Source organism: Melanaphis sacchari, unplaced genomic scaffold (assembly GCF_002803265.2).
Source record: "Melanaphis sacchari strain LSU unplaced genomic scaffold, SCAv2.0 Contig0_pilon_pilon, whole genome shotgun sequence".
Classification (NCBI taxonomy): Eukaryota; Metazoa; Arthropoda; class Insecta; order Hemiptera; family Aphididae; genus Melanaphis; species Melanaphis sacchari.
This window is the reverse complement of record NW_020270366.1, coordinates 12,081,929-12,098,813: the sequence shown is the minus strand read 5'-3', so window position 1 is coordinate 12,098,813 and position 16,885 is coordinate 12,081,929. Positions and strand designations below refer to the sequence as shown.

Genomic DNA, 16,885 nt, shown 5'->3' with positions numbered 1-16,885 from the left:
GTGAACTGTTTTCATACAAAAACATACAAAACTAACCTTATATTCTTACAAAATTAATTTTGCAGTGAAAATGTATGGCATTTATCGTAAATACAATGCAGTTTAATCAATGAAAAAAAAAACTCTATTCGGAGATCGATAAAAAAAAATAAACACATTCCGTCCCATCTTCTTTACGTCCGTCGATACTAAAGTTTTTCTTCGCGAGTCTATAGAAAAAAAGTTAAAAATATATCTTCCTCGAAACGCCTTCTAACTATAATAGTCCTACTTTTGAACTATTCAAAAGTGCCACGTAAGCTCTCCTCCACCAAATAAATTGTTTTAAAAGAAAAAAAATTATGAAAAATTCTTCGCTTAGAAACCTTAGGACGAACTTTGGGAACGGAGACAGTTAAGTTTTAGGCATTTTTCTCTCGATTCATGTATATATATTATATAACCGTCTTATTATTGGCACTAAAATAATAAAAAGCTACAACCACAGAAATCAATGGATACCGCATTATAATCGTGGTGAAGTGAAAAAATAATATCATTGTAACTACATTTCAAGAAAATCACATAAGTTCTGAGTACGATCGGAAAAAACATTTCGCGTAAGATTTCTGTGTTATTATAATGTATATTGTACGAGAGCGATACGATATTATTTCATCGGAAAACAACGACTGGTAATCATGTGACATGGACATTTCATCGAAAAAAGACTGTTTATTTTAACGATATCATACGATTTAAAAACGTATACATTTATAAAATATGCGCACGTACGTTATGCGCGCGCTGATTAAAATATATAATATGATTCGACGATAAAATACGTACAAGTGCCTACACCGAGAATAGGAGCGGTTTTCGCGTCACGGCGGATATTGTAATCATATCTATCTCAAACACTGCGAAACTTAAACGCATAAATTAGGCGTATGTATCTCACATATTATAATATACATGAGCGTACATACAGGTATACAAATATACGTATTGACGATAACCCGCCGTTAAGTTTTCTTCGATCGCTTTCCTTTTCGCACTCGCGCGGTGTGCCTTATCTATATTAATATTATGTGCGTATACGCAATAAGAAGTTAGTCTATGAAAAATTAAATTTCGATCGTGCGCGAGACCTGAAACCGAAACTTTTCCATCCGCTCACGAAACTATATCTGTATATACTATCTGTACAAGTATACACGCGCATGAATGTGTATACGTGTGTGAGAGTGTGTGCTGTTACTATGCACAACGAGCGACACTGTCGTCGTCGCGTATAAATTAACAATTAACGCACCGCCGATATTGTAATAATAACGACGATGATAGTTGAAAACCGATAAGCGATTTGCCATATTACACAGGATGATGCATTTCAAAAATATTAACATTTTTTTTTTTTCAAATCATTATTTTCACATGATTTGGTTACATTGCGAAACGACATTCCTTGTTTTACTGTTCAACATAATCTAAACTCAAAATACTTATAGTTGATGAACTACCCGTTCAAAATTTTATTTTAAATTATGATATTATCGAAATACAGTACTACAGTAGAACATTATGTACACCATTTTACATATTTACTATTCGATATTTGCTTGTCTTTCCGTTTCACAAAAAAAATTATAAAGTATGAATAAATACGACAATAGTTAACTAAAATTTAGCAATACGTACGTATACGTTACTAGCTGAAAAATGATTATCACGTTCATAACTGCTCTGACAAAAATTGTTGTCTTATCGATAAACGTAGTGAAGAATTTCATACCGCATAACTGCATAAGCATCAAATTTGGAATCCAAAGTCTCGAATTTTATTATATATATTTTTTTCAGAAAAAATATTTAATTATGACGCTTTATAAATATTGTGCAAAAAAATCAGTTCCAAATAATTGTAGTAACATTGGGGTACAATTTTTTTTGAATTAGTACTTGTAAAATATAATTGTAGATGTATGCAATAGTGTACAAGATTAAAAGAATAAAGTATATTTAATTTAATTGTATGAATAAAAATAAAATTCTGAACTACACGATATACCCGCGATGGACTTCAAAAGTTCAACTCAATTGTATACGCGATCGATTTTAGTTATACTATGTTATGTTTTACGACGTATATTTTTTATATATCTTTTTTTAAATATACGCTGATTGGTGTAAAAATATAAAACTGAAAACATTTTAACCTAATTAATTTAGTATCATCGTTATTACCATCATCATTATTATTATAACTAGCTGAACCTGCATGGCGTGGCATTGCCAGTGACAAATTAAATGCCCGTGAATTTAACCTTCTTTTAATTCCATTAAGTGTTAAACGTTACAGATTTTTTACACAGTTATTTGGGTTATTTTGACCAAAGTTAAAATATAAATCTAAAATGGTATTTAATTAAAGTGTTTATTTTATTTTTCTGAAACCAATGACAACAATAAATAAAATTAAAATAATGACGTGTTGTGAGTCAACTATATATATATCTGAAAGTTGACGGGTGAAAATTAAGTAAAAAAAATAGCTTATGGCACTATATAGATTTCGCATAGTTTATTGACAAGAATATTATGAAAGTCGATCGAAAACTATGAATTTTTATAAACATCATCTCTTTAGAACTAAAATTTTATATATAGTAGTTATTTATTATAACTGAACGACATTAACCGTGACCAATTAAATAACGCTAGTTTATTTACCCGATATTAAAACACGTTAAATTTTAACTATAGTATATATCACTTATGTACCAAATTTCAGAACTATGAGCGCGATAGCATTGATTGTCGATCGTTTACACATACACACAAACATTACCTTTTATTAATATAGATTATTTTATGATCATTCAACTCACTGATTAAAAACGATTGATCAACTAATAACAGTCATTCGACCACAAATAAACCATAAGGTCGGACACTGGACAGCGGTTATCGATCGCCTCGACCGCGGTATAAATTCGATAACCACGGTCCACGGAAATACATGCATTGCACCGGTATAATACATAATAATAGAGAGTGGGTAACCGCTCTGATTTCCGTCGTCTGTTCGGTTTACCACGTCGAGTTAACAAACACATACATGTTGCGTGGTGTACTGGTGTGACACAAAATTTATAACTTGATAACGGCGGGTTGTACTTACTAGTACGAAGAGGGTGAACCATGATGCAGTCCGTCAATGTGACTAGTGAAGTCTCTGGTGCCAAAAGTCTCAAATGATGCATTAACATAGAGACGAGTGGCCGTTAGTGTATAATATTACAATTTATTATTCTACTGAAAAATAATAAAGTTTGGAATAGCTTACAAAACGACCGTGGTTTTGGCACTAGCCGTTGTCGATTCGGCACTGTTGTCTAATTTGACGGCCTTCTCAGTATTATGCTACTCGTTGCATATCGCAGGTCCATGGACGACAATGTATTGCTGTTTGACTTACAGCTATTAAATAGGTACCTTACACATCTATTTTAAATTTTTATTTGTAGATAAACATTATTTTTTTTTTTTAAGATTTCTTAAGTTGTTTTAATCGGTTTTCTGATACTAACATGTTTCATGCAAATAACAATTATTGTCTATTTTTATAATATTATAACTTCTCGGATTTATTATTTTTTTATTTGCTTATAAATATTACAAACTAATGATAATTATAAATACATAAGTACTTGTTAATTAAAAAATAGTTTTGGAAGTCTTTATTGAAGTTACTATTTTTGATAAAATGACTGTTTTGGTTTTATTGGTATAATTTTTAATGTAAAAAGTAATCATTTTTTTCAAACATTTTCATACTCAGAATCTTGAAACATTTTGAAAAAAATATTAAAAATTAGCATAGAACTTACTAATTTACTTTTCTTTGGAAATGAAGGTTGATATAATAGTCTTTAAGGCAATTTTATTATAGTAACCTTAGCTTTTAGCATAAAAAAATATAATATATATAAATATACATTTATATACATATATATATATATATATTATGAATGTTAATAGTTAGAAGTAATTAAAATATCCATTATTTGTTTTTATTTTATAATACGATTTACAAAAAAATCTGTATTTATATAATTATATAAACAAATATTTTTATTAAAGTGCCTATAACAAGAATTTTCAGTAGAATATATTTTTTGTGAAGCTATTATATGTGGTGTGGGACGACTTCCCCTTCCCCGAGGATCTGTAGAAATAAAATATTTGGTTTGTGGCAATTCATGACTCATTAACAAAAAGTTCACTCTACCACTAATATTAGCCGAATGCCGACGGTCAAAATGCAGGTATAAGTATACAGTGCAGACGACTCAAGTTATACTCATAATTGGTTCATCTTAATTTTTATTTAAAACTAAATATATATAGAAGATTAAACATAAAAAAAATCTAATTTTAATTTTAATTTTAACTTAACATTATTTTTCAAATTTATTGTAAAAATACTAAATTAGAACAATGGTAAATTAAACAATAATTATTTAGTTAATTAGAAAATAAACGAAATATAAGTATGAACTTTTAACAAATTTGCTTTTTAATTTTTTACAAATGCTCACTTTTTCCCATGTATATATGTAAAATTTACAAAACCTAAAACTGAAATACTAAAGTGTATTATAATCACTGCAGTAAAGGTAATGATTCATTACTAATGAATTACCCATATTGGCCTTTGAGTGGACAATATCAATCATAATGTCAATAACGGATATAGGTAATATGAATAATTAATATTAAAAAAAAAAAAAATTAAAATAGTTTTATAAAAATTGTAAACTAAGAATCGACCACGTTATAATATTATTTGATAAGATCAAGACTATACTAAAAGCTACATAACAAATCTAACTTTGATCTTTTGGACCAGTAATATTTTTGGCTATTAATGGCGTACTTATTTTTCATGCATATAATATTACACATAATATGTATAATTAATTGAAAATAATAAATCATTAACACATTTTACTGAAATTTAGCGGATCATTGGATAACGAGTTCAATTTAACCATAGCAATACCGATCGATTATAGTCTCATGTTGTACAACTATTTACCTCTCCGTTTGTAAGACGCTCAGTGTGCACACATATGGGGTAAGGTAATGTGTGGAAAAAATTGAAAAAAAAATGTAACGAAACGGACGTGTATCCGCGTGTATGCGTGGTAGGTATACACGTCATCATTTCTTGATGATGTGCCCGGACGATTGTGCCACCACCACACGAGCTACAAATATTTTTATCGATTGACTGCATATAATATTACAAACTCTTTATGTAATAATAATCATGTGTACGTATAGAGGCTATAAACGTATATAATAGCGGGTTGGGTTAGAATGTACCCATATGTATGTATATGTATAATATACCATTTATATACCTGTGTATCGTGCGTACGGAATTCGCTGCATTAGTCGGCGGCGGATTGCGATTATTTTTTTTTTCTTTTCCGAATCGTTTTATATTAATACGCGAAAAACGACGAACGCTATTCCCTCGTACGAACACACACTACGACAATAATATTATAATACGCAGTCGGCCAACGCGTTATTATTACTATTATTATTATTATTATTATGTATTTACTCGCAAATGTGCGCGCACAACCATCAGTCACCGTCAATTTAATGGATTTATATATTATTTATTATTATTATATTATTTTCTTTTCTTCGATACCCGTTTCGCTCGCACATTCGTACGGCCGCCGCCGAGCTCTCCACACAGTGTCGTTTTTAATGATCGCAATAAACACCGTCCCGGTACTTTGATGATCGCCACAACACGCATCGTACGCGTCGTTATTGTATTCTTGTGCCCGAGCCGGATCAAAGACGTGCGATAATCATTAACAACAATACGAGTATACGTCATAGCGGGCGTTGTGCTACACGTGTATGTCGTGGACAAATGGACAAAATATTGTTAATAATATGTCGTTCGCATCCGGAAATGATTGTAAAAATAGTGTATCTACGGGCAATACAGACGTTTTGTCGCGTCGTCGTGTAGTCCTTATAAATTATTGGGTAGCGAGAACGACATTAAAAGGTATTGTACCAGCTGATATTATAATATAATGCCGATCCCGTGCGATGGAAAAATAATCACTTGGTCGACCCAAAATAGTTGTCAGTCGTTTATAGGTATTGACCATTCGCGTTTTTATTAATCGCGAACATATTAATACGTTTCGACGGTTTTTACGTCCTCGTAGTGTAATCCAAGGAGAAATTAAAAAAAAAAAAAAATTAATAATGCCGACAGTTATTTAATTTATAATCATGGAACTAGTGACTAATAGAACTGTTAGTAAATATTTGGGCCAAATGTAAACTCCTACACGAAAAACCTTTTTACCCAAATCATCATTAAATGTAAACTTCTAACCTTTTTACATTTTTACCTGAAAATCAAAGATACGATACTGTAATCTCTTACGTGGACATTTTTACCAGAAAAAAAATAGGGTGGTATAATTTGAATTCACGATTTTTTGGGTTGAAAAGTTCAAAAAGTTTAAAATTATCATAACTTGAAAATAATAAATATATAAAATACAAACACTTGAACAGAGCGTATTTATACGATGTATGGTGATTCTTGAAGGCTAGTTATATCCATTTATATACTATATTATAAGTTCATATCGGAATTTGCAGTACATAATGTTAATAAATTAGCGATAGTAATTAGTATGGTATCGACATAACGCAGACAAACAAAAATAATTTAAAAATATAAATTTATACTTATACAAAAAAATAAATATATACAAGGAGAAAGCTCACGTTTAGAGTTTATTTTCAAAGTATTCCATAAAAATAATCGTAAATGATTACGAGTTATAACTATTGTTTTATTAAATTTTTATATTTTTCAAACAATTTTAGTTTTAACTTTGAAGTTTATATTTTTGTACAATATTATGTATTAATATATTGCAAGAATGATATATTTTTATAGTGGTATAAACAGTATCCTTTTTTATCATATTATGTAGGAGCTTACCATTCCCCAATATTTGTCACTTCAAATTTTAAATATTATTCTCAATAAAATATTCTATTTAGAATTTTTAAAACTATAATATAGGTACCTACTCCCTAGTAATAATACAAATATAAAAGAACCTCATATCCAAAATGTTTAAAAAATCCTAACTCCTAATGCCAAATTTATAAGAACATAAATCAAAATATATGAACATTTTGATTTTTTTTCTACCAGAAAGTGGTCAAACTTTCACTTGGCCTATTTAGACTTTACCAATCAAATATTAATAATATAACATAACGAGTTGAACTATAAGTTACTACCTACTTAAATATTATGATCGGCAGTGAGTAACATGTTATAAATGTCGTGCGAGTTAGTACGTTCACATGTTTATTTTTGTTTATTTTTGACTAATATCCAGTACGTACACATTTTACTTAATAAAAAAAGAGTAGTCAAATCTACGAATAAAAGGACCTACTTATGTGTATACAGTTAAATGTATTGTTTACATTAATTGACTTTAGATTGGTTTTATTTTTGACATTAAGTAATTTTACTCGTACACAAAATAATAAATTTTGCATATTTAATAATAGAGTATAATAATATAGTAATGTACTATAGTATAATATGTTATAAAATAACCTATTATAAGTATAATAGGTATGTATAAATTAGAATATCTTTATTCGACGAAAAAATTACAGAAGGTTATAAAGTATTCATTCAAAATCTAACCTTGATACGAGTAACTACGCGTAATTAAAAAAAAAACCTTTCCACTTTTTTCATATTGATATGTACGCACAGCATTATAAGTTGTTCAAAGTACATCGTTTTTCGTGTAGAATTCGTTTGGGTACGGAACACTCCATAAAGATTTAATAATTTAATGTGGTAGGGTAATGGAACTCGCACTTCGCCAACTATTTAAATTAGAAAATACTATTGGGATTCCCTGTATAAATGAACTGTCATAGAATAAAAAAATATATTACGATTAAACTAATATTTATATAGGTACTACGAAACTATAATTATAATGATAATAATAATACTTGCGCGTGTGAAAACAAATCTTCACTAAAATCAAGGAGTAATAGAAATATGGAAACACCAAATTGGGAAAATTGTATAGGCCTCCTGCAAGTATTTGCGCGTAGGAAAAAAATTAGAAACCGCCGGCCAGGAATGAAACGTTGAAGTTGACGTTTAAAACTTCAAGCAAGCTCAATTATTCACAACAGATGAAACCACTACACTCATAGTACATGATATATCGAAACGTTATCGTAAAAAAAATACGAATTCCCCAGTGTAATAATGACGTGAACATTGTATTTCGATGACTTTTCGGGAGTGTGTCCAATTTTAGAGTAACAACAAAATTATTGAATCAACAATAGACTTTTTAAAAGTTATCACGGTTAACCTTTAATAAAGGGAAACATTTTAAAAATTCATAACTAGACACAATTGAACATAGATATAAATGTACTTACCTATATATTATTTGTATTTTGTAGTCTCGTGGATGTTTTGAATGAAAGTATGTTTTAGTGTATTTGATTAAGATAATAATAATAGTATTGCGATTTTTAATAAATATAGAACATATATTTAGTTATAATAAATGTATTAGGTGGATTATAAAAGAAATTAAATGTTTTTAAGTGAATTCACTCGATAAAAATTAATTATTCTACAAAATAGCATATATTTTATTTTGACATATGAGCTATTGAAACATTTTTTTTTTCATAAAAGTAAAACTAAATTTAATATTTCAATTTAAACATAATAATACTATTACATTTTTCAATTTAAATTTTATAATAATAAATTTAAAAAAAAAAAATGAATGTTGTGTTGGTACTTTTAAGCTTAATATTTACTAATTCATACTTAAAATGTATGTTTGACAACTTATTTTTAGCACCACCGTTATAATTAATACTTGATATCTAAAATTAAAAAAATAATTCTTCTCTTTTTAGTTTTAAATTTTAGGCATCTAGGTACATCAAAATATTAGAATAATTAAACGAAAATAAAATATTACGTACCGTTAGCTTTTAATTATTTGTGTTCGTACTAAAATATAATAGCGGAATGGGCTATTGAATTGTTTGACGATTGTTGAGTACAACTGTGCAGTCAATCGTTAGAAGCGGTGACATACTGCAGAGTGCAGACATGTATAATATGGAAAATGAGGCATAAAAAAAATGCATCGTTTGTTGTTTGGACTATTTTTTTTTTTTTATCGTAGCGAGTGATGACTTACAAGTCCGTCTCTGAACGATCTGTAAAGTATCGATCGACGACAACCAAACACTGTGTGTAAGTTGTAGATCGCTTGTCGGGTGATTTAAATGCTAAGGAGTGTGTTTTTCTTCACAAGACGACAGAAATATTAATAGTTCCCACTGAAACGACGAAACCTCTTAGCCTCAACTTACCGGTGTATGGTGTATCTCGTCTCTATACGAGTATGTATACTTTACAGACGTCTACTTATTCAGGCGAAAAAAACTAGTTGCGCGTTTACGTTCCAATCAACGGAAAATTCTTATTTTATTACCAGCCGCTTCTTCCTGGTTATTATTGCGTGTCGTCATATCGGAAAACTCGAGTGATTATTACAACTGCAGATATAACAATGCTAAGTATTATATACGTCTCAACAGACTACTATCATTTACCTCTTATTTAGTTTTATGACTATTCAAAAAATTGCGATTGCAATTATTAATTTTGCATCTAAAAATAAAATATTTTAAGAATAAACAATAATCAATTTAAAAGACAAGTATAATATATTTTATATTGCTAGATAATTTTGAGTTTTATTTAATTAAAGTAATTTACAAAATTGTTATTTGTGTAAGTAATTACAATGGTTTTAATTAACAAAGAACTATTTTTAACCATGTCTTTTTTTATTAAATATATATTATATGATATATAATATTAATTTGTTTATTACAATTTCTTGTAAAAATTTATTTTTGGACGCAATACTTATCTGTAACAACGATAAAACAGGAATTCGGGGCAGCCAGATTTTGGCGTCATCGTAGCATTATACTATATTATAATAGGTACCTACATATCAATATTTGGAAGGACCTATTATGTCACCAGAGAAATGGAAAATCTGAAAAGTGAAAAGGATACAAAAAGGTAAATCACTCATGTCAAATTGAAATGTCTTTTATTATTTGTTAAAATTTAAAACAAATATTGCCTACTTTTTTTATATAAATAAATAAATAAGTACAATTTATATTACAATCGTATTTGATGTCTAATACTATATATTTAAATTATGTACAAAAGGTTTTTCGTAGTCTGATAAAAACTTAAAATAAAAACAAAATAATAATAATAATAATAATTTATCGTAATAGTAACCTTGTAAACAAAATAGTAAATTCTACAATATAATAATAATATGATAGAATCGAAACACGAACGTAAAACATGGCAAAATTAGTATATTTTTTTTCCGATAGAATATTGTTTTATAATCGTATACATATTATATGTTATTTATATAGGACAAATTGTTTTCGATAATAATTTACTTAACATGATTAATAATATTATTCATATGGAAAATTTAAATTTTTTTTTTTATCAATAAAAAAAGCATCAGCTACTATTAATATTGAGTACCGACTACATATTATATAGTAATAATAACATAATTTAATTTTAATACGATGGATAACAAACTAACAGAACGAATTTAATGGAAATAAAAATTTGAAAAACGACATAATCTTCGGAACTTTATCGTGAACTATTCACATGGTTCTCAATTGGTTGTGACACCTGAATTTATAATATTATTTTTTAGTTGACATCAACAACTGAGAATATTATAAAATTAACATTATTGTGTTCCCCTAGAAAAAATATTACAATAAAAAAAATTAAGTACCTATGACATAAATACTTAACACGAAAAAAAAACATTCCCCTTAAATTAAATAATAACCAACAAAACTAATAAAATTATTTAAATGGTAACTATTTTGCTTACTGGCTGATTAATAATTAGGTAATAACTATAATAAAAAAAATTAAGTGCTTCAGGGAACTGATTAAAAGAATATTAAAATTTGAGTGTGCAAACTGATCAGGGGTACCGTTATTTAGAATTATTATTTTTTATATGTCTGTAGCCAAACGCAAACAAAACAAGTCTGATTAGGAACGCAACGTAGTATTTTCGAATAATAATATTTTTAGTATACATATTTGTTTTTTTTTTTTTTTTTGTAGGTTTTTTAATGTTATATAATATAAATATTGTTTAGTTCAAAGTGGAATGGTTTCCGCGAGACGGAACGTCTAGCCGGAAAATGAATATCCTTAACCTATCGTCGATTAAAATAATTAACTCTACACTTAAGCATTAATCGTTATACATAGTTGACGTGACAGCCTTTTAAAATGTTTTATCCTTAAAGTTACATCCGTTTTAACACAGAACACTTAAATAGCGTATGAGCAGAAACGTATCGTAAACGTAATCGTATTACGAATATCGTACTAAATAATTTAACATTTTTTATATATCATATTTAATAAAATGTCGCTAGCCTAACGACGCGGACAATAATAATATATTATGCGTAAAGATATAAAGTACATTCGTTCGCGTATCGTATTATAATAATATATAATGAACATAGTTATTTATACATATGATAAATATTATTTTCCGCGATTCAGTTTTCTCTTAAAAATTGTTTAACAAAATAAAAATTAAAAAACAATTAATTGTTTCGTTAATTTTCTAACGCGTATACATTTGTATTTTAGTTAATGGGTTTGACGCCACGATTCGCATACATCATACATGGAAGATTAAGTACATGATATTAAAAAATATGATTTTTTTTCTTTGTCACCACGCAAGGCCTATATAATTTTTATTAATAGTAATAGTAATAACAGTAGTAAGTCGTAATAAAAATTTTAGACGTATAATAAAATTGTATTTTATGTACGCTGTTTGCATACATAAACGTTGCGAAATCTATGTCTTATATACATGGGGTATTGTCGCACATGAACAATTTAAAACCAACGGACAAACATCGGTTATGTATTATAGTGAAATCAACAATATGTGTATAATACAAAATATTATAAAATAGGTACTACGATGATAAAGTTACCATCGTACACACCGTGCTTGTAATATAACAGACGCGCGTTGTGTGCATTGTCGCGTTGACTAGACGTATTTACTGGACAGCTGTTTGGCTAACTCTGTGTACTTGAGAAATTTCGAATGCGGACTCTCGTCGTAACCGCCACCGTTCTTGGCTTCCGGACTCTTGACGCTGGCACTGGCAGAAGTGGACGGCGACCCATTGTTGTTGTTGTTGTTGTTGTTATTGCTACTGCTATTGTTATTGTTGTGATTTGGAGATGATTTGTGTTGCGAAGATGACGAGGGTGAAGGTGAAGGCGAATGGGCTGCAGACGATGAAGAAGACTGTTGGTGGCATGACCCGGCAGCAGTAGCCGACGACGAAGAGGCCGGTTTTAACATGATCGGTTCTGGCGTGATGCCTTCCTTGACGAAATGCACTTTGGAAAGGTGGTGCCGGTACGCGCCCTTAGATATGAACGGCGTGTCGCAAAAAGCGCACTTCATGATCGAGTCGGCCGTCACTACAGCGTCGTTGCACGCCCAGCTAAATGCCAAAATCGCACCAGGAGCGGTGCTGCCCGTGATAGATGTGGGCGGTGACATGGATTGCGCGGGTCCCCCATTGGTAGCAGATGCGTTGGACGACGAACGGCTGCTGGGCCGGTGGTGGTGATGGTGATTGTGTGGGTGGTGGTGGTTCTCTGTCTTGTCACAGAGCTTCTGGAGTGCGGCTAAGGGATGGCTGCTGGTGCCTCCACCACTCTTTCCGCCACTACTTTCACCGTTTGCGGAAGACGACAATCCGCCACTTCCACTATTGACCGCCGAAGTTAGACTTTCAAACATCGATGACAGAGCACCCAGACTACTGGACGTCACTGGCGTCTTCTTGCCATTATCTGTGGATTTGTCGCTGCCAGCTGGACTCATTGGGCTCTTAACATTGGTGGGTGTTGGGCCCCGGCTCGATCCATTCGTTTCGTCTACCACCGAACCCTCGGCCGACTCCCGACTCCTAGCCCGCCGCTCGGCTGGACTCTTCACTACCACGTCATCTTCATCTACATACTCTTTCTTCACTTCAAAGTCTCCTGCAACGCACCCTTCATCAGGCCCGCCGGATGACTCGGTCTTGACTTCTACGCCACCGGAGATTTCCTGCCCACCGTGACCTCCTTTACCGGACGACGACGATGTAGACTTAGGCGAACTGTGCCGTTCGGGCGTTGATTTAGGCGTTACCGACCGCATGCGCTGATAGTCAGATGATTCGTACTTTCGGTCTGGAGTGGTCGAATCACTCCGCATGGCTGCCAACTCAGGTGACATGGAACTTGACTCGCTGCCACTTCGCTCGTGCCGACCCAGTGACTGATAGCTTCGCAACAAGCTCATTGCTTGTACGTCCATTATAGGCTTGGTGGCATCCACGCTCTCGTCAATGCCCAAACGTTTAAGTATGCTTTCGCCGATCGAAGCGCCTGTAGCTGACGTACCATAACGGAGCCGTGAGTCGAAGCTCTTTTCGATCAACTTCTCGATGGCATTGAGCACGGACGGCGACGACGAACCGGTGGTGGCTGCGGCTACGGTCGGTTTATTCATCGACAGGTCAGCCGCTGCTTGAGATCTGTCTTGCTCTTTCTTAGGTCTCTTCTCTCGACTTGGTTCTGTCGCTGAATTCTGCGACATCAATGCGGTCTTCAGCAGGTTCTTCTGGTCGGCAGTCATCGTAACACACACCCGTAAGTGTTCCATGAAACTGGCCACATCCACTTTTTCACCACACTTTTCACAAATTATCCTACCTAAACGGTGATTGGTGTCGTTAACTGCCTTGAATCCACTACCAGCTGTTGGATATCCTCCGTCGCCATTCTTCACATCATGTTGAGCCCGTTCAAGCTCTAATAGCTTACGCACTGGCAGCGATTTCTTCCGTTTCTCCCGTGTCTGCCGGCGCCTGTTGCTACCTTCCGTGATTGATCGCATCATGTGCTCCTTATAATGTGCATTCTTCACCATGTGCACGCTCAGCTCTTTGAGTGAATTGAACGCCTGATCGCACACCTTACACGTAAGCACGGCACTCACGTGATTAGCAGACGTGTTTACCGAACTAGCCGGCGAACTGGTAGACGCAGCGCTCACGTTGCTACCACCGCTCGATGACTTGTTTTCGTCCGCAGACTTCCACGATATGATTTGCTCCTGTGAAATTATGTTGGTGTAGTGTTGCGTCTGCTGCATGTGCGTAGTCATCTCTTGCAGAGACCTGAAGCTCTGGCCACACCACATGCACTTGAGTATCTGTCGAGTCTGTTCTGCGCCTTTTCCAAGCCAAACGTCCTGACCGCGCACCAACTTTCTGGGCAACGGCATTGTCTCCTTGATCAACATGTTGAGATCGTTTTTGTGACTAGAAGACGTAGACACAGGTGGTGGTGGTGGTGGTGGGGGCGGCTGGAGGCTTTGAGCAGCGGCTGTTCCGTGTTTAGTCTCAGCCATGTGCGTTGACATAGCCTGCAACGTGGGGAAACTCATCTTACACCAGACGCACTTGAGAACGTCTTTGGTTTGGTCAGCTCCTTTATTCAACCAGTGTGACTGCCATGCACTGTGACGCCCTGAGCTGGGTGCCAGTACCGACCTCGGTTCGTCTTGAAGCTTACTCAGTTCGCACATTTTTTCCAGCGCCTTAGTCGCATCACTCGCAGCTGACGGGAACGATCCATACGTAAGTTTTCCGTGCTTACCGTTCCACATGTGAACCGGATCGCTCGGTGAAGTCATCATCTCGCCTCGGGATATGGGCCTAATCACCGGGGTAGTGTATTGTGCCCAAGGCCTGCTCATCCGGTTGTACGCATCTGTGGACGGCGACACTGGCGACGGGTCGAGTTTTATTTTTTTGCTCCTAATAGTCAGGTCGATCGGCGAGTCGTCATTGCTGTTACTAAGGTTCATGGCTGCAGGCTGAGAAGAAGCCGCCGGTGGGCTAGCTGGCCTTTTCGTACTGAAATCTAGCACGTCCGACGAAGGTGGTGAACGTCCCGGAGACACGGTTGCCAACAATGGTACTTCGTAAGGCGGAAGACTCGATTCACTCTTCGGTGAATCTCTACTCATTTTAGATGGACTATTTGTTTCTCTGTGAACATAAAAAAACAAACAATTTACGTTTTAAAAATTACTCATTGTTATATTAAAATCCAAACTATAAAAATATAAATGTATTTTCCCCCAAGCTAGAGGGTATCCACATTGGTGTGCCTCCCTCCTCACGCCATTCATGTTGTTCCTTTATTATATTATCAAATTTACTTATTGTATGTATATAAATATTCTATTTTATTTAATAAAAAAAAATAATGCATTTAACGAACAGAATAATTCAAGATCGATATAATATTAAAATTGACGTGAATAATATTAAAGTGCACAACGCGCTTCCTGTGAAACATTGGATCATTTTAAAATACTCAAAAAAATAAAGAAAACCTGAAATAACGTGCTCGAGACTAATAACCGGGTTGACATTCAATGTCGTCTAAAATTGAGACGCACTATAAAAATTGACACGAATAGATTGACCAAGTCCTTGATTTAATGAAGGCGTTTATCAAAATTATTTGATATTTTTTTTCTCCTCTCCATTAATTACGACGTGTTTTTTTTTATTATTACCATCTGCCAACTACACATTTCAGTCAACCAACTGCATTATTATTATTTATTTATTATTATTATTATTTTTTTTTTTTGTGGGTTTAATTAATGGAAACAATTAGCATAACCTGACATTGAGTTGGCGACAAGATTTCAATCCGAATGATTAGCACGCGGCCATTTTGGCTCGGTGCCTGCTGACTTCGGAGCATAATATACACACACACATATACCTCGCTCTCACACACGCGCGTATATATTATTCAGAATTTGATATAAGGGCCCCTTTTTTTTCTGGTGTGGGTCGGGACGTTGGGACTTTGTGCAAAGCCGGGTATAGTGAGTGAGTGAGAGGGAAGAGAGAGGAATAGATTTGCACGCCCGGAACTCGATCCTCCGTCGGCAATAATTTCCGGCTAACAAGACAGATTAATGAACAATATTTCATATTGGCAAGACTTTTCTCGCAAAAACAAACTCAGTCGAGTGCCGCATTAAAACCAATTTATGGAGTTTGCAGTGTCGTCTCCGGCGCAACCGGAATAATTGTAATATAATGCCGTCACGAATTCAAGTTGACAAGGTGTATCTTTAGGCCACGCCGGCGGGAGAGTAGAACGACGACGTTATCATGGTGCCCCGGTGGCGGCCGTATATATAGTCGACGTGAGCAGCAACGGGCGATATATTTTAAAAATTATCGAATCCAAAGTACAAAGTTGACGTTCCCAGTGGGGGGTCATAACAGTTTTTTCCCGCTCTCGTCACCACCGCCCCCATATTACACAGCACCGCTCTACACACTGTCGGTTTCCACTCCGCACCCTGAACTTCCTTCGCGTAGCGTAGGCGAAAAAAAGAAATTATCTGCCGCTGCAGGAGAGGCGGCACCCGAGCCATTATCGTAAATCAGTCGAAGAGTCTCGCCATCTCTCCGCCACGAACCAAGACTAAATGAAAATTCAAATGAACGGGCAAAACCAACACACCCTGAGCACATTACG

At 33.7% G+C, this 16,885-nt stretch overlaps 1 protein-coding gene across 1 annotated transcript in view; it reads right to left on the bottom strand.

The window, feature by feature from the left end:
• Positions 1-11,302: 11,302 nt before the first annotated feature.
• Positions 11,303-16,885, bottom strand: part of LOC112604415 (protein tiptop-like) — a 61,938-nt gene continuing 56,355 nt past the window's right edge. Inside the window, exon 3 of the mRNA XM_025334408.1 lies at positions 11,303-15,363. Within this exon, the coding sequence (XP_025190193.1) occupies positions 12,291-15,363 (3,073 nt within the window). The 3' untranslated portion in view covers positions 11,303-12,290. The remainder of the gene's footprint in view (positions 15,364-16,885) is intronic.